The sequence below is a fragment of the Marmota flaviventris genome, chromosome 13, assembly GCF_047511675.1.
Source record: "Marmota flaviventris isolate mMarFla1 chromosome 13, mMarFla1.hap1, whole genome shotgun sequence".
Taxonomy (NCBI): domain Eukaryota; kingdom Metazoa; phylum Chordata; class Mammalia; order Rodentia; family Sciuridae; genus Marmota; species Marmota flaviventris.
This window is the reverse complement of record NC_092510.1, coordinates 29,946,338-29,968,205: the sequence shown is the minus strand read 5'-3', so window position 1 is coordinate 29,968,205 and position 21,868 is coordinate 29,946,338. Positions and strand designations below refer to the sequence as shown.

At 34.9% G+C, this 21,868-nt stretch overlaps 1 protein-coding gene across 1 annotated transcript in view; it reads left to right on the top strand.

Annotated features, from left to right (window-relative positions):
- The first annotated feature begins 19,749 nt into the window (after window positions 1-19,749).
- Rorb (RAR related orphan receptor B) overlaps window positions 19,750-21,868 on the top strand; it is a 46,734-nt gene continuing 44,615 nt past the window's right edge. The window contains exon 1 of the mRNA XM_027940114.2: window positions 19,750-19,829. Coding sequence (XP_027795915.2) covers window positions 19,817-19,829 — 13 coding nt within the window. The 5' untranslated portion in view covers window positions 19,750-19,816. The remainder of the gene's footprint in view (window positions 19,830-21,868) is intronic.

Genomic DNA, 21,868 nt, shown 5'->3' with positions numbered 1-21,868 from the left:
TCTCGCATAAAAAGCATGTTTTTTTTGCTATGGAAGTCAAAGCAATTTTTACATATCTATATATTTATCCTTCCTAGTGACACGGTTTGGGATCAGAACTTTCTTTGTGTGTCTTTACCGGTTCTTATTTTACAAGTGAGAGTACTGAGGCACACTGGAGGAATGCAGTCTTTAGACTTCAGGGGGGTTGCCAGGTCCAATCTGGTATTGAGTCCCCTATTGGTTCCCAGGCTTTGTTGCCTCTGTTGCTGTAAAACACACATTTTTTTTCAACTGTAAAATGTTTATGTGCTCTATTAAGTATTGCATAGACTGTTGTGATCCAGCATTTGTAGGATCTGGAAAATGCAAGTCTTCCACACTAAACCTCAATGAGAGAGTCAAAAATAACTGGGGAGAAATAATTCTGAAGGAAATCCATGTTAAATATTTATAATCACAAGAAATGGCTCTTTTTTCTCTTAATACATTTATTTCTATTTATTTTTATCTTTATGTGGTGCTAAGGATCAAACACAGTGCCTCACACATGTTAGGCAAGCACTCTACCACTGAGCCACAATCCCAGCTCAAGAATTGACTCTTTTTACTTGGCATATACATATAGGATCTGTTTTCAATAGGATGAAAACAAAGGGAGGTTTGAATGCAGAAATAATATGTATCTATCCAACTCTGTGATGGTGTGTGATGTTTTTAAACTGCTGAATGCAATTTAGCAAACGTTGCATTCTTTAGCAAATAAGTAGTATCACAAAGGAAAACCAATATTGTCCCTTCTGCCTTCCTCGCCCAAGCAGCCTTTCGCCCTTACTTAATGAAATGGAACAGTGATGCCTTTAACTCCTCTTTCATTTAATCTCATTAATGCAGTCTGTTGGGATCTGGTTGTGGAATAACATAGGGGCAGTCATCAGATCTCAAGTGAAAAGTGTAATATTTTTCAGTTAGACTTTTAATTGCAACGTCAACATGTGTGAGAACCAGCTCAAAACTAAAGCTGATGCCACTGGTGAGTTTTGCATGTTTTTTTTTTTTTTTCTGTCTCTCTTCTGACGTGAGAAAAGAGGCACAGCATAAGCTCTAAGCAAAATAAATTGATAGCAAGGTGTGGGGACAAATCAATTGTTTCTGACTGGGAATGCATACAGTAAGCCGGTTACTCAGGCTTCATCCTACACTGGAGAAGGTATTTATATATAAATATTGTCATATCCTGAGTTGAATTATCACATGCATACCTTAGAGATTAAATTCAAATAGTTGTCAGTCATACTAACATTTGATTAACACTATGGATATCCTTGTCATGATTTTATAGCTTTGATTTTAGTCATTAACAATGTAATAGTTATTATAATTTGACTTTTCTACTTTAAAAAAATAGTTTAGTTCACATAGCAGTTTATTAGTATATATATGTGTTGTGTGTGTGTGTGTGTGTGTGTATATATATATATATATATATCTTCTCATATGTAAGAAATCCATTTTTTAAAAAAACTGGTGCTAAGATTATTGACAAAGAGATGAATTATAATATTCTCTCCTAAGTTTTTTACAACTAAGTACCCATTATCTCATTTGAGCATTTGTTTTTAAAAATATTTCAGGGTAAAATGATTTATTGTGATTTTTTGCTAACACTGGATAGTTATAAACAACAATTAGAAATATTAAAGTATAAAATGATACAATTTTTTGAATGATATAAACCTTACATTTGTTCCCCAAAAGTTACTAATTAAGCACAAAGTCCTTTAAATCTATAAACTCAGAATTACATCTTTCCAGCTTCAGCTTCCCAGTGCTTATATTTTTAGAAAAAAATTTTTTCTATGTAATTACGTATTTCAAAATATAGGTATGTACGTAAAGATTTTATTGCTGAAATAAGCCATGGCTAACAGATTGCAGTTCTGACATCAATAGCGTCTTTAAACAATGACTTATCCTTACTACTGGATAGATTTACTTTGGATATTGTTGCTATTGTTGTTTAGAAATTAATAACACCGAATGTATTAACATCTATGTGTTTAATCCTCTTTGGGTTTGAATCACAATTAACAGAGGCTCACAGGTGAACAAAAACGTTTCTTTCTCCCTGATTTGGAATTTTTAAAAAAGCAAGCATGTAGTTACGTTCTATTATAAAGTTACATAAAACAGCGTTTGATTTTAGGGATTTATGTGCACATACAGACATATAAAAATCATTTTTAAATGAACTATGAGAATGCATGCTTTTTTACACTTTGCAAAGAGCACTACATATTTTCTCTTTTCTCTAAAATATCAGTGGAATTAAAGGGTTATCCTAATTTAAAGTTGCAACTTTTTAAAAGTTACCACAGAATATATGGTGTTATGCTTAGCAATTTCCAGTTTTCACCACTATCTTTTCCTCTAATATTTTCTAAAAAAAAAAAACAAACAAAAAACTCTGTCATTTTATAAGTAATTCAAACCTCTAAACAAGTGAGAGGAAAAAACACAAAAACAACTCATTTGTACCAGTTCAATCCACCTGGTAGCATCAAAATGCCTTTAGTAAAAAAAAAAAAAAAAAATGTATAGGAAACATTAATGGGTTGACCATAAACACCTTCATTTAAGTAATAATTATATTAAGACTGTTAAACAATGGTTAGGAATGTTCTCCTTATAGGAAAAAAGAAATGATTTAAAAGAAGGACATTTGTTCAAATAGAATTTGAAAATCATCATACTTATTCTTACTACAAATTCTGTGTCAATTACACAGAGTGATGTTGTCCCTGGCAGTGAGAAGGTGTGGTCATCATGTTCAACAACGTCATGAGCTTACATCGACACCGAATAAAGCTGTTAGGGATTATGTGCAGCATGCTGAATCTGATGAGCTCAAAACTAAGATAGCTTGGGTCCTGTAATATTTAGGATTATGCTAGTAATCTCTTTAGAGAAAGTGTGCAGTATCAGCAGAACAGGCCCTTCAGTCTCTGAGGGAGCTGGAACTAATTCTATATGTGTCGGTGACTAAACCTCTGCCTCAGTCCCACACAGACAACAGGCCTTTGTGAAGTTCAATACAGGGTGAAAAATATAAGACAGAGCTTCTGAAGTGACATTTGGAATGATCGTTTTACCCCTGAAATAATTTCTGGTGCTGCATACAGACAAGAATACTTTCCTTTAAATTCTATATGTCTACTTTTTTAATAAGACCATACATGTAAAGATGGACTAAAACCAAACATCTTTCTCTGACCGCTGAAATTGTCTAGTCTCTAGAGACGAAATAGGAATCCAAATTGTCTCTTGAATTCTATAATTTCTTTTCATTTCAGGATTCAATGCTGAAGCAATGGAGACTGAATAGCAAGCTTACTAGACATAAATGATATAGTAATGTATTCTCTCTGAAGAAGTTTGCAATATATTTGGCCTTTGTAGCATTATCTATGTTAGAAACAATTGCAGCTCTCACAGATAAACAGAAAATGAGTTCCTAAAATCTGAATTCTTATTGACATCATTGGTGTTATTTTCTCTCTCTTTCTGCGTGTGTGTGTGTTTCTCTTTCACATATACACGCCCATGCATATGTAAATATCTAGTTTGTAAATATGTGTAGTTTGTTTATATATTATTTACTGCACATATGGCTAAGGGCACCTTAAAAGTGAATATGAGTGTAAACATGAAAAAGTGACAAATAATACTACGGCTTATCTTTCGGCCACTCAGACAATCATAAGATATTATGAGCCAGTTAAATAAATTATCACTGGATTAGGAAAAGAAATGTAAGCATGCTACTAACATTCTGATCTTATGTGGACATTTTTCTAATGTGGAGCAATAATTTACCCAGATACCTTATAAGAGGACATTATGTCAGTTTATGTTACCAGGATTTGATTTTTAAGATCAAAGGCATTGAAATTGGATTCTAATAACTATATTTTAGAATATATTCTCCTCCTTTTCTTTGCAGTCCTGGCTTGTCTCTCTCTTTTTTAAATGTACTTTAAGAGATTTATTTTTTCTTTGACACCCATCAAAAATAGACATGCTTTCCTTATTTTCAAACTCCCAATCAAGTGCTGGGAACTTAGGAATGGTCATTAAAGCTCTGTCAAACAGAAAAGTGAGAGATAGCACTGTGTTCTTGTGTTTCTCTCTCTCTCTCTCTCTCTCTCTCTCTCTCTCTCTCTCTTTAATGGTCCAACCTTTGAATTGTCTGACTCCAAATGTACAATTTAATGGCTTTATTTTTATACTCATCATAAGTGTTCCTATACCTTTTATCTTTTCAAATGTTCTTGAAAACCCTGAAGTATAGGAACTACATATTAGAACATAGTGAATACTACAAGATTGAGTCATATGATTGCAAATGTCTACAAGTTTTGTACAAAAAGAAGGCAATTTCATCTGAGTCAGCTTGACATATGATAAGTTACTGGATAAAGTCGGCGGTTGTGTAATAATTCTAGATGCATCTTCCTACAATTTACTTGTGTTTAAGTCCATTAATGAGATCCTCAAAATAAGTTCAGATACCTCATCCGGAAATTCACGCTTGTAATTGGATTTTCCTCTTTCACTCTTTAGCCACCAACTTTAAATTTACCTTTTCCCTACTTATAGCCTACTTACTGGCTTTCCAAGACCTAGCTCAAAAGCCTCACAGCATCAAACCCAAGTTGCCCACAATTGAAGTTATCATTTTCCTCTTGGAGATTCTTTCAGATGTTATCTGTCTGTTCTGTATTCAGGTTATTTAGGTATATGTGCTGCTATACAATCATAATATTCATTTTGAAGATAGAAACTTGATTTTGTATTTATCTATGGTCTAAGGTAAACAGATGCTTGCTGACTTGTCTTTAAAGTATCTTTGTCTTTGCTAGATAGTCTCAGATAAACCTACTCCCTCCAGTTAAAGAAGCACATCGGTGCAATTCATATTTTGAAGAGCTAATAAACACTTGTAATACAATTTTATATTTAAAAAAAATGATTGAGTACACATTACATAGTTATATACCCACTAGTCCCCCACATATAACCTCTATTATTAATATTTTGCATATAGACCAGTTTACATTTCCTATAGTTTTGGTGAATATTTCGTGACATATGTCTGTCATTACAGTATTATTCAGTATAGTTTCATAACCTCAAGAATTTCCTGTGCTTCACTTATTAATTCTCCTCTCCTAGCACAAACCCATGACAACTATTATTATTATTATTGTATTGTCTCTATACTTTTTCTTTTTTCAAAGCATGTGTAGTTGGAAACATATTGGCTTCTTTCACTTAGCAATACACACTTAAGTTTCCTCCAAGTCTTTCCATGGGGTACTTAGCTCTTTTTTTGTTTTGCCAAACAGTATTCCTAGTATTGCACTGCATAGCTATACCTCAGTTGGTTTGTCCAGTCACCTACTGAAGGACAACTTGGTTGGTTCCAGTTTGGAGTGATTCTGAATAAAATCATAAACATCCCCATGCAGGTTTTCATGCAGACACAAGATTTTAATTCATCTGGTAAACACATAGGAGCAAAATTGCTGGTGAGACTCAGCTTAGTTTTGTAAGGACTGTCAAAATGCCTTCCAAGGTGGGTGTGTCACTTTTCACTCCCACTAGCCACCAACAGTATTTCTCTTGCTCTGCGTGCTCTCCAGCATTTAAGATTGTCAGGTTTTCAGATTATAGTCGTCCTGACTGGTATGGAGTGGCATCTCATTGCTTTAATTTGAAATCCTGTATGATGTTGATCATCTCTTAATATGCTTCTTTATAATTCATATATCTTCTTTTTATGAAGTGTCTGTTTAGATATTTTGCCCTTTTTTTTCAACTTAGGACTTATTTGTGTATTTTGCTAATACATCCTTTATCAGATACATGTTTTATAATATTTTTTCAATTCTGTGAATTCTCTTCATACTTTTTGTGCAATTTGATTTTTAACATAGAAAAGTGTAATTTTTTTCATTTTCTGAAAAGAAGTGGACTCGCTCTTTTAAATGACTCTGCAGAGAATGAACTCTGGATGCTCATCTCGAGTCATCTGTTGGTCCGGATTTGTGAGTCCCGCCATTGCTGCCTTCCTTCTGTGAAGGTGGTAACTCATACATATAAACCTCCTGTTGAAGGTTTCAACTAAACAGAGACCAGGAAAGGGGGGTCAGAACAAAATAAAGAGCTGCAAAAAAACAAGTTTTACTGAAGCAAAATAATTGCTGTATCTTTCTTTTATAACTGGAAAAATCAAATATCAAGTACTTGTGAGGATTTTATTTACTTTTGTTTTTGTTTTTTAATGGAGTTTGAGTTCTCACACACAGAGATAGAGAAGACATCCTGTGGCGTACATTGTAAAAGTTCTTGCCTTTCTCTGTAAGAGAACTTCAAGACTTTACTGAGATTTGAATCACACTCTAGTTTTTATGTTACAGATTCTGATTAGTTAGGAACAAAGATGGACCCAAGTGTCTTCAGGCTTATCAAGCACAACTGTCACATGGGTGCTGGTGGTCAGGGGCCACACTTTGAGTTGGCAAGCCTCAGAACAGCTTTAGGACACGAATGTCTTGAATATCCATCATGACTGCTAAATTCTGTTAATCTGCTTCAATGAGATGGGGTAGTTTTTCAAGTGTTGCATTTCCAGAATCACCATGGGTAGCTGACAATGGATTCATCTGTAAAGAACTCCATAGACTTGAGTGTTAAGTACAGCAATACAAGATGTTTCTAGAATATGCTGGCTTCTCTTTCTTCTGCCTTGTCAGTTAGTCACCAGAGTTTTGAAGAGGGTTTTTTCCCCCTCCTAACTCTCCAATTATCCTACTGTTCTTATGAACAAAAGAAAGTGCCTAAAAGTCAATAGCAGAAACTGCTTCCCAGAATCCTGGGAAGTTTTTTATGTTAATGTCAGGGAAATTTAAAAAGTCTGTCAGTTCTCAGAATAGTCACAACTGTGATCACCTGAACATCATTAAACAGTGCTTTTCATACTTTAAAACTGCCCAGGGGAGCTTGTTAGAAAACAAATTCTGCTTCAATTGATCTTAGATGAGTGTTGACAGTCTGCATTTTTAATATGCCCCTGGTCAAAACCAAAACCCCTGGTCTATGGACCACACTTAAATGGTCATTGAAGACATTAACTGCTCTCAACCAGAATGTTGTCAAGTCTTACACACATATTATCTCATTATGATTAAAACATTGACAGAAAATGTTTTTAATGGGAAATCAATTCATAAATTAATCACTACAACATATAGATGTGATATAACTTGATGATGAAGGGAAAATTTAGCTTATTATTATCAGTAGAGTCATGCCCCCTTATGCATGGGAGATATATTCCCAGACCATTAGTGGATGTGTGAAACCATACATAATACCAAACCCTATATAATATAATATAATATATATATATATATATATATATATATATATATATATATACCCTATATATAATGTATATATACATATGTATATATATTGTTTTCCCAATAAAAACCTGTAATAAAGTTTAATTTATAAATGAAGCACAGTAAGAGCTCAACAACTAGTAGTAAAATAAAACAATTATAGCAATATATTGAAACTATGACAGACGGATCTGATAACTGATATGGCAACTACATGACTAACAGGCAGGTAGCATATACACTGGACAAAGCTATCATTCATGTTCTGGGAAAAATGAAGTGGAACAGTGCCATATTTTATTGTGCTATACAGTGTCATTGGATTTAAAATTTCTGAATTATTTATTTCTGAGATTTTTATTTAGTGTTTTCAGATCATGGTTGACCTTGGATAACTGTAACCATGAAAAGCAGAACTGTAGATAGGGGTGCTATTGAAATGGCTTTAAACGACTGTAATAATTGCTACCATTACTATTTATTCATTTTCTATTGTTTCAGTCCTCTGCAGAGTCAGAGCAGGCAGGCAACTCTTCAGGATAAATACTCATATATAAAATATAAATCAGTCCCCATTGTGATCACCCTACAAATTATGCCTTTGGGAAAAAAATCAATTTTTCCCTTATCACATGGTAGTAATATTTTTTTAATCTGGCTTCCATTAACATACAGTGTAGGGAATTATAATAACAGAAAGCTAAATGCATTGCTAGGTCATTTAGAAGCTATTTATCAACTGAATGAAACAGAATACAACACCCAATGTATTGCAGAGAAATGTTTAAGAAGATATGGAGAACACAGATGTTGATAGATGTCAGAGTGTTATAGTAGAAATCAAAGCACACTGCTGGGCATGGTGGCACACACCTGGAATTCCAGTAACTCAGGAAACTGAGGCAGGAGGATTGTAAGCCATGAAAAAATGGCTGGGGATGTAGCTCAGAGATAAAAATGCCCCATTTTCAATTCCCAGTACCAAAAAAAAAAAAAACCCACCAAATTTTATATATAGTATTGGGCATTTAGGCAAGAAGATAGCATTAATATACGTTCTATTCTGATGAGATAAACAAGGACAGCATCTTGACCCAATGTCGGGAATCTTTTAGAATCCCCATCAAGCATGAATCAAGCATGATACAGTACTCATAGCTCAGGACTCTTCCTTTTGTCCCCTGGGGGACTCAGTTCTCCACACTTCCATCCCATCCCATCCAATCCTGCTGGCTTTTGTTGGATGAATCACAATCACAGTTCTACTGCATCCTGGAATACTTGCTTCAACACAGTCCTTGGGCTTTTGTTAAGTGACATCAGAAAATTTTGTACCTACAAAGGGTAGGTACATATCAGTCTGCCAGTGAAAAAGGGAAAGAGTATAAACAGAGATCTTTAACTTGGATTTGTCACAGATGGTAGTTGAGCTACAACTTGGGCTACTGAGACCATCTGCAAAAGGATTTTTAACCAAAATAGTCATCTTTATTGGAAATTTTTATATGTGTAAGTTTTGCTTCACTCAGACATTAAGAGATTTAATTGCTCTGTCCACTTTTAGCATAACTACAAAATTATAGGAAACAGAAACAGGCAAACCCAATGTCCAGGAACATATCTTGCATAGTATCCAGAAACACAGTGTCCGGTGGAGGACTCATAGGCTGGTAGGTGCTTTCTATTTCCCTTAGGCAAAAATAAGTAATACACAAAAAGCAGAAAACAAAAAATGGTGTGAGTAAAGCCCCAAACCAAAAGTCAGGAATCCAAGTTACTCACCATTTCTGAGTTTTCTCAGATCCGGCCTGTCCCCCCACCCAGGTTTTCTTACCATTACAGGTGGTTTACTTGGTAGAGAAAATTACTAGCTAATAACTTTATTCATTTAATTCTCAATGGGAGTCCTATCATATCAGAATCACTTGGGGGCTTTTTCCAAAATATATACTCCTCCCAAATCTCAAGACTCGGATTTCTTCTTTTCACCCCAAATGTGGAAAATCAGTATTACTTAAAGCCTCTTTTATAAAAGGATGTCAAATCTCTTGTTTGCACTAAAGGAAAGAAAAAGAATTTTAGAAAGAAAGGAATTTAAAAAGTCTCCTCTAGACAACATTGGGAACAAAAAAAGAAATATGACCTTATCCCTGTCCCAACTGAGAAGGCCAGAATATAAAGATAGATGGGTTAATTTGTAAAAGTTGGAATGGTAAGCATGGAAAGCCACAAGAGCACGTGCAGTAAAATATTTTGTCCAACCAGAAAGTACCTGAAAGGTCAATGTCACTGCCATCCCCAGTGAATGATTTTACGAGTTCAAGTATTTTCTGCATCAAAGTGGTGCATTTTCTAGTTAACTCATTAGCCTGGATTACTTTATCTAACCTTAACACATGCCATCACCAGTGGAGGTTTGAAGGAAGCAGAACTAACCCTTTTGATAAACAGAAAGAATTGAGACTTGGTGACTTCATGTGAAGTTGTGACCAGAGACTCTAAGCAAAGAATACTTGGGGGAAAGAATTGCCATCTCCAAAGAGGGAGAAAATTTTATTTCAATATTATTGAATAGGCTATGCCTACCAAATCATGGGATATTTACTGTACTTTATAAATTATTTTAATAGTACATACAGCATCAATTTATTTCAAATATTTCATGACACCAATGCTGCAAAAATATTATTTCAAAAACAAAAAACCTACATGTCATTGCTTTCAGAAATAAAAACATTTAGTTAATAGTTTTTAACTATTGCCTACACAAAGGATTATCAATGGAAAACTATAAGAAAGAGAAATATGTTAAGAAATGGAAAAAATGATCAAATTTAAACCGCCTCTCAGGGTATTTCAGCTCTGCCAAGTTTTGATCTCCAGGAATACTATTGTAGAATAAATCCATGAGTCAAGAAAAATACAAAGGACAAACTCCCTCCTCAGTTCCCTTCATCACCCTCCTTCTCACAGCTGGAGGTCCAAGCCATCAGATCTTCCCAGGATGTTCAGTTCGGAGCCAGAGCCATGATATGTAACATCTTACCAGGGCTATATACACTGCAAGATAATTCTAAATGACTGTATGGCAAGACATTTAGAAAGGGCAGATGTTGGAGCAATATTGGGATCTGTTGTCCCAATTAGTGTCTGAAATACACTGTCTTATAAATCTGCTTTATAAAACATATAGTATGAACCATAAAGGTGTGGCCAGAAGCATCTTAATTTGTTTTAATGGGAGAACAGGATAAGGACTGTGACTTTACATGATTTAAATTTGTACTTACCTCTAATAAACCTCAGATGATTTATTCTGCCATAATGAATAAAAACAGTCATAAGATTTTCTAACCGATATCCCTTTCCCACACTAGCAACATATATACGCTTTTATGTGACTTCTTTCTCTTTAAAAATGCTGTTGAAGTGTTTATAGCTCTTCAGGATTACATGTTGAGCCAGGATTATAAATATGTATAAATATGCAGATGCTCCACTGAATGTTCCTTATCTCATTTGTATTTCCGAAATTGTATAAGATAACCTTTGTGCCTTTCAAAAACATCTTCTCACACCCCAGGGGGCAAATTACCTCTATTTTCATTTCCTTTAAAGTTAGATCATTTTATAATTAAGAACTTATTGAAGCAGATTCTCCCCACGTGTATGCTACTCCCTGGGGAGTAATCTATGCAAAGGGAGTCTGTGACTTAATATCATATAAGCTAAAAACTGTACAATGGATACCTGGGATTTTTTTTCAGTCAATTTTGTAATCATTTTAAATAATCCATTGTTTAAAAGGCTATCATTTTAAGAAATCCATACTACAAATAACTTATAGTATCATTCATTAGATTACTTTAAAATGACAAGATCTTTAATAAATAAATAATTTAAGGTCAAATAAAGAATTTATTATTAATAAAAATTATTAATAAAGAATAATTTCTTGTCCAAAAGCATTGGAAAAACCAGTTGATGATGATGATGATGGTGAAGATGATGATGATGATTAAGTTGTTTTATAGCTCTTTACTATTTACAAGGCACTTCCACATAAAATATTCATTCAATCCTCAAATATCTATGAAGTAGTAGTTAAGGCTTATATTTATAAACCAGAAAACATAAGATCATAGATTTTATCTTGGCAATGACCTCAATCATTAATAGATTAAGGACTGAAATTCGGGAGAACAGAACAGAATGATATCAAATCTCCTATCTTTCCCCCATCACAAAATCTTGAAAACAAATTCTAGGAAAACTAAAAGAAGCAGGAGCAAACAGAAATACTGAGTCTAATAAGTACTTTAGGAAATTGTCTCCTCTGATGTTTTTATCATTAGCTTTTTTATCTGTTGCTCTGCACTAATATAAGAATTCAAAATTGTGTTCTTACTTTGGTTTGTAAAAGGCATAGAATGGGTTACTAACCAAAGCATTAGGAAATGTGCCTAATTGGGGTTATCACTTCTCACCTCAACTGCAAAATATCATTGACAACTTGGATCCTCAGTTTTTTCTTATAGCATTGAAATTTTTTTGCTTTCTAAAATGATTTAAAGTTTATGTAATATATTCAATTTTGAAAACCTTAATGTGCTACTCTAAAGCTAAGTATTTTTTTAAAGTAAAACAATAAAAAAGAGGGTTATGTCTTGCATTTATTTGTTTTGTGTATTTAAGAATGAAGAACTATAGAATGTATCCAAGCGGCAGATTTATGTACAAAGAATTTTGAAGTATATTTTACATAATTATTTTAAATTGGGATAGGAAATAGCAGAACTTCTTAGTGTGCGTAATTGTAACAACACTTAGAATACTATCAGAGACAGAGGAATTACTATATTCTAGATAATCTCTATAAACATGACTTAAAATCATTTTTCTAAGAGAAAATGTGTATATATGCATATATATACACACATACATACACACATATATGTACATATATATATGTATACATGTCCATACACACATACACTTCCCACAGACTTGCCTGCAAAACATCACACCAAATTGCACACATGCAAAATGGAAATCCCACGCTCCATCAAATCCCACAAACACCCCATTTTTGTCAAACCCAGGAAGCTGGAAGTCACCTGTGATTCTTGATCAATTTATGTCCTTTCTGTCATCATATAATCTGACATCTTCCCTTAAACCATCTTTGTTCTTGCTTCTTCCTCTCCATTTGTTCTGCCACTGATGTGACCTATGCTTCAGCTCCACACCCACTTTAGGAATGACCTTTATTTTGTCTGGTTAGCCTTCCACATTCACCTTTCTGAGTGCTTAAATTACCACTTTCATTATTTATCCATCTAGTTCCCTTCTTTGTTCCTTATGGCAAGTGGGATTAGGTAAAAACTCTACCCAACCCCAGGAACTCCAAAATCTGGCATCACCCCTCAGTGCAACCACATTTCCCACATTTCCATTATAGCCAAATGCTATGATTTTTGAGACACAATCACCCCAGACCTCCAATCTTTTTTATTGAATGCTCTTTGCCTTTCCCTTTAGCCTGACCAAATTCCACATAATTTCCAATGAAACTATTTCAATTCCTATTAAATTTATTCTTAACATCAAGTAATTGACATTTTCTGATTTCTCCACATATTCACATTGTTTCACTAATTGCATTACTACAATTGTTACTTTATTTTTTCCTCTGTCATCAGCCTTCAGTATCCTAGTGGATAGATAGAACATGATCACTAAATGATCTGATTTCTTATTGGTATTTTCCAGAGTGAACATCCAGCCACATAATGGATAAAGCCACATATCCACACCCTAGTTTTACTTTCTTTACCTATTTAAAATATTATTGAGATAGAGCCATGTGAAAGCTGCTCTCAGTTTCAAGAGGAAAATAAGAAGTCTAATGTCATGGATTCAAGAGATTTTTGTTTTACTCTATTTTAAGGTCAAGTTTTAAAAGGAGACAACAGTGAAAACAAGACTTTAGAAAACTTCTGATCTCTGGTTATTTATTTATTTAGGTTGTTTAGTTATCCAAAGTACATGTATGAGGACACGAATTGGTGTGAGTATACTATATGTATACAACCAGAGATATGAAAACTTGAGCTCTATATATGTAATAAGAGTTGTCATGCATTCCGTTGTTATATATAAATTTAAAAAATAAAATAAGAAAAGCAAGCAGTGGCAAACAGATGATGTAACACATAGAGAAAGACTATGAAGACTTTCAAATTGCAGTGGGTGACCTGCACGCTACCACTCCCACCCTGGGATCCTCAAACACAAACATTATGGCTGGGATAGGAGGAGAAAGAGATAAGAAGACTGAAAGAAAGAAACTGTGTTAACTCAAACTGTTTTCCCCTTTCAGCACAAATTGAAGTGATACCATGCAAAATTTGTGGCGATAAATCCTCTGGGATCCACTACGGAGTCATCACGTGTGAAGGCTGCAAGGTAGGAATGGTCCCTACTTTATTTGGTGCATGCTTCAGGCCCCTGTGCACCCTACTTAAAGAAGGGTGCTGATGGACACTCCTGTCTCCTCTGACTGGCTTGGGGGTGGGTGGATTGATTTTCTGTTATTTCGCCTTTTTCTTGTTTTTGCCTATCTGGTCAGCAGATCCTTAGAAATGCATTCTCATTTGAAGGCTTGAATTAGTCACATTTACAGAGATAAATACAGAGTCTTAGTGTTTTAGCAGTCTTGTCCCCAGTGAACTCCAGAGCACTTATTAGTATATGTTAAAACTAAAGGATAAAATAAAGAGTGTAAGCTAATGGTATGTATTTATCTAACTGCTTAAGAAAGACAACATTGAGGTAACAGCCACAATATACATATGGCCATCCTTTACCTTCCAGAAAAGAAAAGAAACCTAGAAGCATGGGATGTTGGAAGTAACCAAATAATCCCCAAGTAAATTAAAAGTCACCTCCCCCAACTTCCACATTGTTCAGTGAGGTCCTGTTGGATAAACAATATCATATCCTTGATTAGTATCATTGATTCAGAGAGTAAAAAGCTGACCATAACACTAGTTTTTTTCAGTTAGTTCAGTATTCCTTCCCAGGACAGATTTCACCAACCCTTCTCAATAGCAAGTACATACCAGAGAGGAAATTCCTTCTAACACAAAAAGCTGGGAGAACAGTCAACCATGGCTTAATTTGAAGCAAGAGAAATTTGAAAATCAACAGTAACTTTTTCAAATCAATCCTTAGAAGGAAAGAGTGAGAGACTAAATAGCAAGGAGAAAGCAAAAAGTTCACAAGTGATTTTAAAGGGCCACATGTAACAAGAACCAATAAAACCCACCTACTTTTGGGATAAATGGCGATGTGCTGGCTTATTGGCAAGAGCAATTATGTTTTTGATCAAAGATGTGAGCAAATGAAATCTTAATTTAAGGTCAGTGAACTGAATAAGATGTAATATGGTCATAGATTCAATCTTAAGAGACTTTCAAAAGTAAAAAAGGTAAAACATACAGTAGCAATCAAATACTGATGCTGTGTGAAAAACTGACAGTGTCTTAATTAAGAGTCTCAAAAAGGATGATTCCTGCCATTGAAAACAGAGAGAAGCAAAGAAAAGAGGAACAAATGAGAATGGAAGAGAGAGGGAGATTAACATACTGATCTGCTTTAGAGATGATTAGTGATAATCCATATGTGAACATCATGAGATGACCCTTGCATTCTGTTCCTCTACAGAGCTATAATTAAGAATTGCATGTTATCCACGTTAATGCAATTTTTTCAACTCATTAAGAAGAAACAATGTAGAAAAATTATAAGGTGGCATTTTTTTTACCCTCCTTAAGTTATTACTTTCTCTGGGCAGGAAGGCAAACTTTTCTTCATAAACACTAGTAATTTTGAAAACAGAACCCTCTCCACTGAAGGCATTTCTACCAGTCTGTTGACTTGTTCTGCAATTTTAAGAGCTGCAGTCTAGTTTACATAATATCCACTAAAAAAAATTTTTTAGATCAAAGTCAAAATGAAAATATTCAGTGTTTCATTGGATAAGCCTTTTTTGGAAATTTTCTATTTTCAAAATATGGAGATATATTTATGTTAAAGAGAAAAACATTTTAAATAGTAACTTCTAAAAGCTTTAATTACTAGACAAATATAATCCAACAGGTCAACAGCCAGGAACAAGTGTTTAAGCTTCTGTCATCTTTTCTATTTAGAAGAAGAATCCACAATCAAGGAAATTATGCAGTTACTATGAAGTATACTCTGATGTTTTAGTTAAAAATGACTGAACACCACACTATTTTTATGGAAAATTTTTTCATGGAAAATCCACATTTTTAAATATACTACATTTTTCTCCAAATAGAAAACTCAAAAAATCTCATTTAGGATTAGATGTCAATATCATCATACTCAGAATTAACCTCTGAATTTTTATGATGCTGTTTTTGAGTAAACATAAACAACTTATTTAAAAATAACATCAGTTCAGCTCACACACTTACTCAATTCCTATTCATTCAATAAAATTTGAAACAGAATCTCTGTCTCATGTCATAAACCTCATTTGCAAAAATAAGCAACAGATAAGCAATAAATACCTCATAATTAATGTCAAATTGGCCTTAAATTAAGGCTTGTAACTTAAGGAAAATCTTTTCTTTGGACTCTTTTGCTCAGTAGCACTGTAGTACCCAAAGATTAAAAACTGAAAATTCTTTCTTAAAAATGTAAATTTCAAGTCATCTTTAATCAGGTCTCATGTGCTGAGGTTATACTGTCTGACAGGCTCATGGTATATGAAGTACATCCTTTCAGTCCCTGGGATTTATCATGATCTCTGTTTTAAGGGGTTCTATAAATTCAATCGAACTGGACAATTTCATTCTGCTGTCACTCGTCCAGTAGATAAATAATGCACATGGAGATATGGAGATGAAACTAGTTTTTGTTGAATGACTTTGAGCTTAAACCTCACAACCAACTGAGACTATTTCTCTAAGAGATCCTTGGACACATGTCCATTCCTGAGGTTCCTGCAGTTTGGCCAAGTTTTCTTGACATTGCCAAACTGGGCCACACTGGAATCCAAGGCAAAAGGAAAATTGATAAGATCAATCCTGTCTTTCTTTAAACTATTGGTAATTTTCTGCATTGATATTTATTTTCATACATTGAATTAAAATATTATTTTAATAACTACCAAATGTTTTTGGTGAACCATAACTTTCATAACCAAGGTGACTGCCACACTAGCTTCACCTAGTTCCAGCCCTGCTTCTCCTCCTGTGGAACACAGAAAGTATTTGACAGAAGTCAGAGGAACTTTTTCAAGCTTCTCAGCAAGATAGGCATTAAGCTTATTTCATTCCTGGGCTTTTTAAGTACTCCTCCCCCCAAAACATGATGCTGTTATCATTTCCTAAAATTTCTCTTGGTACATCTATTTTAGATCATCCTTTTGCTCATGGCAATTGCACGTTTGCTATTTTGCTGTAGGCAATTCAAAAGTGATAAGGGAAACTGATTATGTAGGGGAGTGGATGGATAAACAACATTTCATATCTCTGGAGAAATGATTGTCGTTTTTCATAAGGTTTCCTTTTTTATTTTTATTTACTTTTTCCACATTTTTAATGGTGCATTGTAGTTGTACATACTGTTGGGATTTCTGGTTACATATTCATAAATGCACCCAAGATAACAATATAATTTGGCCAATATCACTCCCCAGCACCTCTCCCCTCCTTCCCCACCTCCTACTCTTTGGACCCTTTCCTCTACTGATCTTCCTCTGATTTTTAGGAAATCCACCCTGACCCTTCTTTAACTTTTTCCTCTCTAGCTTCCGCATAAGACAGAAAACATAGGACCCTTAACCTTCTGAATTTGACTTATTTCGCTTAACATATTGGTCTCTAGTTTTATCCATTTTTCTGCAAATGACATAATTTTTTTTTCTTTATGGCTGAATAAAACTCCATTGTGTATATATACCACATTTTCTTTATCCATTCTTCCATCAATGGATACCTAGGGTGGTTCCATAGTTTGGCTATTCTGTCAAAATGACTTTGACTTTGTGAATTGTGCTGCTATAAATGTAGGTATGCATGTATCACTATAGTAAGATGCCTTTAGTTCTTCAAGGTAAATACCGGGAAGTGGTATAGCTAGGTGATAAGATTCCATGCTTAGTCTTTCGAGAAGCCTCCATATGATTTCCATAGCAGTTGTAATAATTTATAGTCCCACCAACAGTGTTCCTTTTTCTCCACATCCTCTCCAGCATTTCTCAGTAAGGTTTTCTGTAAGATACTAAGGGAGAGTGGTAGGCAGAGAACTGAAAAATAATAATAAACTCAGCTGCAGATTTATTTAGAGGGATAGTATATGGTCCATGACATTTCATTTTGTACCAGAAGGACCCAAGCATACTTCTATGAAAACCCTTATATGCTATAACTTAAGGCTAAGCAGAAATAATTTGTTCAGTTTTTACTTATTGTTTATTTTCCTTTACTCAAGATGTGTTTTATTATAGGCAATATATCACTGGCTTAAAAAACAACTTTCCACATATGTTCTGACCACATTAATTTTTTTTCCCCAATGAAGCCAAATGCATCTTAGAAACTAGGAAAACAGCAGCACATACTGAGCACACATTCCTCAGTGATGAAGCTGCCACCAGCACTCTAAGTTTCTCACCACCATTGAGTTTAGTACAAGCTCAGTCCTTGTCCCCATCAAGTATCATCATATTTGGTTTAGCAACAACACACTTCTTTGTTATTTTCCCTCATTGCTCTTTTTAAAATAATTTATTTTTATTAGTTCTAATCAGTTATACATGACAGTAGAAAGCTTTTCAATTTATTGTACACAAATGGAGCACAACTTTTCATTTCTCTGGTTGTACATGATATAGAGTCACACCACATGTGCAGTCATACATGTACCTAGGATGATGATGTTTGTCTCATTCTACCATCTTTCCTACCCTCTTGTCCCCTCCCCTTCTCTCTCTCCCCTTGGCCCAATAAAAGTTCCTCCATTCTCCACATTCTGCCCTCCCCCCCCCCATTATGGGTGAGCATCCACTTATCAGAGAAACATTTGGCCTTTGGTTTTGGGGGATTGGCTTCTTTCACTTAGCATGATCTTCTCCAACTCAATCCATTTACTTGCAAATGCCATGATTTTATTCTCTTTTAATGCTAAGTAATATTCCATTGTGTGTGTGTGTGTGTGTGTGTGTGTATATATATATATATATATATATATATATATATATATATATATATTTCTTTATCCATTCATCTATTGAAGGACATCTAGATTGGTTCCACAGTTTAGCTATTGTGAATTGTGCTGCTATAAACATTGAGGTGACTCTGTACTATATAATATGCTGATTTTAAGTCCTTTAGGTATAGACCGAGGAGTAGATAGCTGGGTCAAACAGTGGTTCCATTCCAAGTTTTCTAAGAAATCTCCATACTGGTTTCAAATCAAGAATCAATAAATAGGATAGATTCAAACTAAAAAGCTTCTTCTCAGCAAAAGAAAAAAACAATGAGGTGAGGAGAAAGCCTACATTTTGGGAGCAAATTTTTGCCACATGCACGTCAGATAGAGCACTAATCTCCAGGTAAAGAAACTCAAAAAACTTAATACAAAAAAAAAACACACAACTTAATCAATAAATGGGCTCAGGAGCTGAAGAGACACTTCTCAGAAGAAGATATACAATAAATCAACAAATATATGAAAAAAAAATGTTCAATATCTCTAGTAACTAGAGAAATGCAAATCAAAACTACTCTAAGATTTCATCTCACTCCAGTCAGTATGGCAGATATCAAGAATACAAACAACAATAAGTGTTGGTGAGGATGTGGGGGGAAAGGTATACTCATATATTGCTGGTGTAAATTGGTCCCCAGTGCTCTTTGGGGGCAGACACTCTGTTGCCTTTGCAGAGGACAGCACAATTCATAAATATCTTTAGTACACATTCATTATGTGAATGAAGGAATGAATGATGCCTTCTTCTCTCTGCAGATAGCACATATTTTCTGCATAAAACATCTGTAAGCTATCCAAGGAGAAGTACCTAAATAATTTTTTAAAAAATACGCTCAGTTATGTTCAGTGTAGAAACTGTAGCAAGTGTATAAGTTAATGTTTCCCTTCTTTCTAAACCTGCTTCCCTCCCCTTTTCTTTTTCCCTCTAGGGATTCTTCAGGAGGAGCCAGCAGAACAATGCCTCTTACTCCTGCCCAAGGCAGAGAAACTGTTTAATTGACAGAACCAACAGAAACCGTTGCCAACACTGCCGACTGCAGAAGTGTCTTGCCCTAGGAATGTCAAGAGATGGTATGGTGGTGACACCTTCCTATTTCTTACTTTGGGGTTTTCAAAGGAATGCCTCTTTAGAGGCTATGTGAGCCACTGGAAGGATTTAAATGTGGAAATTGGGAATAAGAAGAAAAGAAAACCCTAGTTCTGGAAGTAAAGTAAGAACACATAAAATATACTATTGCCTCAAGAAATGAGAAGAAGGGGGAGGTTTTACTGTAGCTCATCCATCAGCCTATGCTATCTAGGTTAAGTGAAAGCAACATAAGCATAGGTGGAAAGTGACCATCCATCCAGGTTTACTTGTAAAGAGGGGTCTCCTGGCATGTGAGACTTTCAGAACTAAAACCAGAAAGTCCGTGGTAAACAGAAGCCATTAGTTCACTGGGGAGGTCTGCCTGGCACACAAGTTTCTTAGTGTACAGGTAGATTCTAAGGAGCAAAATATGCTTCTCTGAGAAGTTCAGAAGCTTGGATACCCAGATGAGCATCTGGACTATTCTGAGCCATGATGAAGATTGCAGAGGCTACAGCAGAAGTCCAAGTCTTACAAGGGCTGTGTAGGTGGCGTCCCACTCGGAGGAGTATGACGCAAGTGTGCGCTCCAACCAAACTGGTTGGCCTGGCTCCTAGGAACGAATTTCTTAGGTTAATGAAAGAGAACAAATAAAAAAAGATGAACAAAGAATTTCACCTAGTTTTTCTTATATTTTGGGCACTCACGTACATTCATTTTTTTCCCTGCTGAGATTGGCCACAGCTTTCCTATAGCAGATTATAAGTGTCCCTGAGCCCTGGGGCCATTCCTGTCCTGTGTCCACTGTATCCTGAGGCAGTGATTAAAGCAAACACCTTGGGCTGGGATGTGGCTTGGTGGGAGAGCACTTGCCTAGCAGGGGCAGGGCCCTGGGTTTGATTCTCAGCCTTGGGGAAAAAAATTAAAATTAAATCAAGCACGTAAATGTTTGCTAAATGACCTACTCACAGCACTTTCTTCTCAGACTACCTATAGTTTGAGACATAGCCATTACTTCTGACACTTATTTTCTTGATGTGAATCACTCTAGATTCTGTGCCTATAGTCACATTCTCTCTAGTAAAGTTCAAATTCTCAGCAGATGGATTTAAAAAGTAAGAAACGTCCAAGTTTTATAAAACATAGTCAGTTGGTATTCACTATCACTGAGTACATTCAGGTTTAATCAGTTATTAGGTTTGTTTTTGTTGTTGTTGTTGTTGTTGTTGTTTTTACCTTTTTTTCTAATTCCCAATGAATCTAAACTTGTGATGCACAAAAATATACCTGTACTACAAATTTATCCAAAAAATATATGAAAAGAATCTGATCTTTAGCCCTGTAATTTCTAAGTTCCTTCTAAAGTTGCAGAAATTAAATTTTCAAATTTTTCCTATTAACTAATTTTTTGTTATTTATTTTTCTGGGCTCACTAAGCACATAAATTTACTCCTAGGGTAAATTTATAGTACTGTGTATTTCTATAAAATGAAGGCAAATTAAGTGAATAAAGAGGGGTTAAATGGTATTCAGAATTTATTTAGTGAAAAGTCTGTTTTTGAGTTTGAATTTGAGTTGAATTTGAGTTGATGAATTTGTACTTCATTTCTCCCATATGGAGGCAGGATATTAATCAATATCTTCTGAAACACCCATTAATAATTGTGCAAAGAGATAAGCCACTGGGTGTATTCATATGTTGAATTTCTTCCTACAATCAAGGAAGTCTGTCTTCTGAAAGCATGAGTCTTATGAATCTGGAGAACAGAATCATGAACAAGAGATGGGTATATTTTCCAGGAAGAGTCAGCACTCTCAGTAAATCAGCTCAAAGTCTAGGAGATTGACTGAATCCCATGACATAAAAGACAGGTCCTGGCAGGGTGAGGGTCATTTAATGGAGGGAGCCTCAATCTGTTCTCAAGGAGAAAAATCTCACTGCAGCACATATACCTCTAGGCAAGTAAAAGCAATATAGAGTCTAAGGATACTGGGGAGTAAGGACATGATCCACTTAATCCTCTGCCCACAGACATACAGG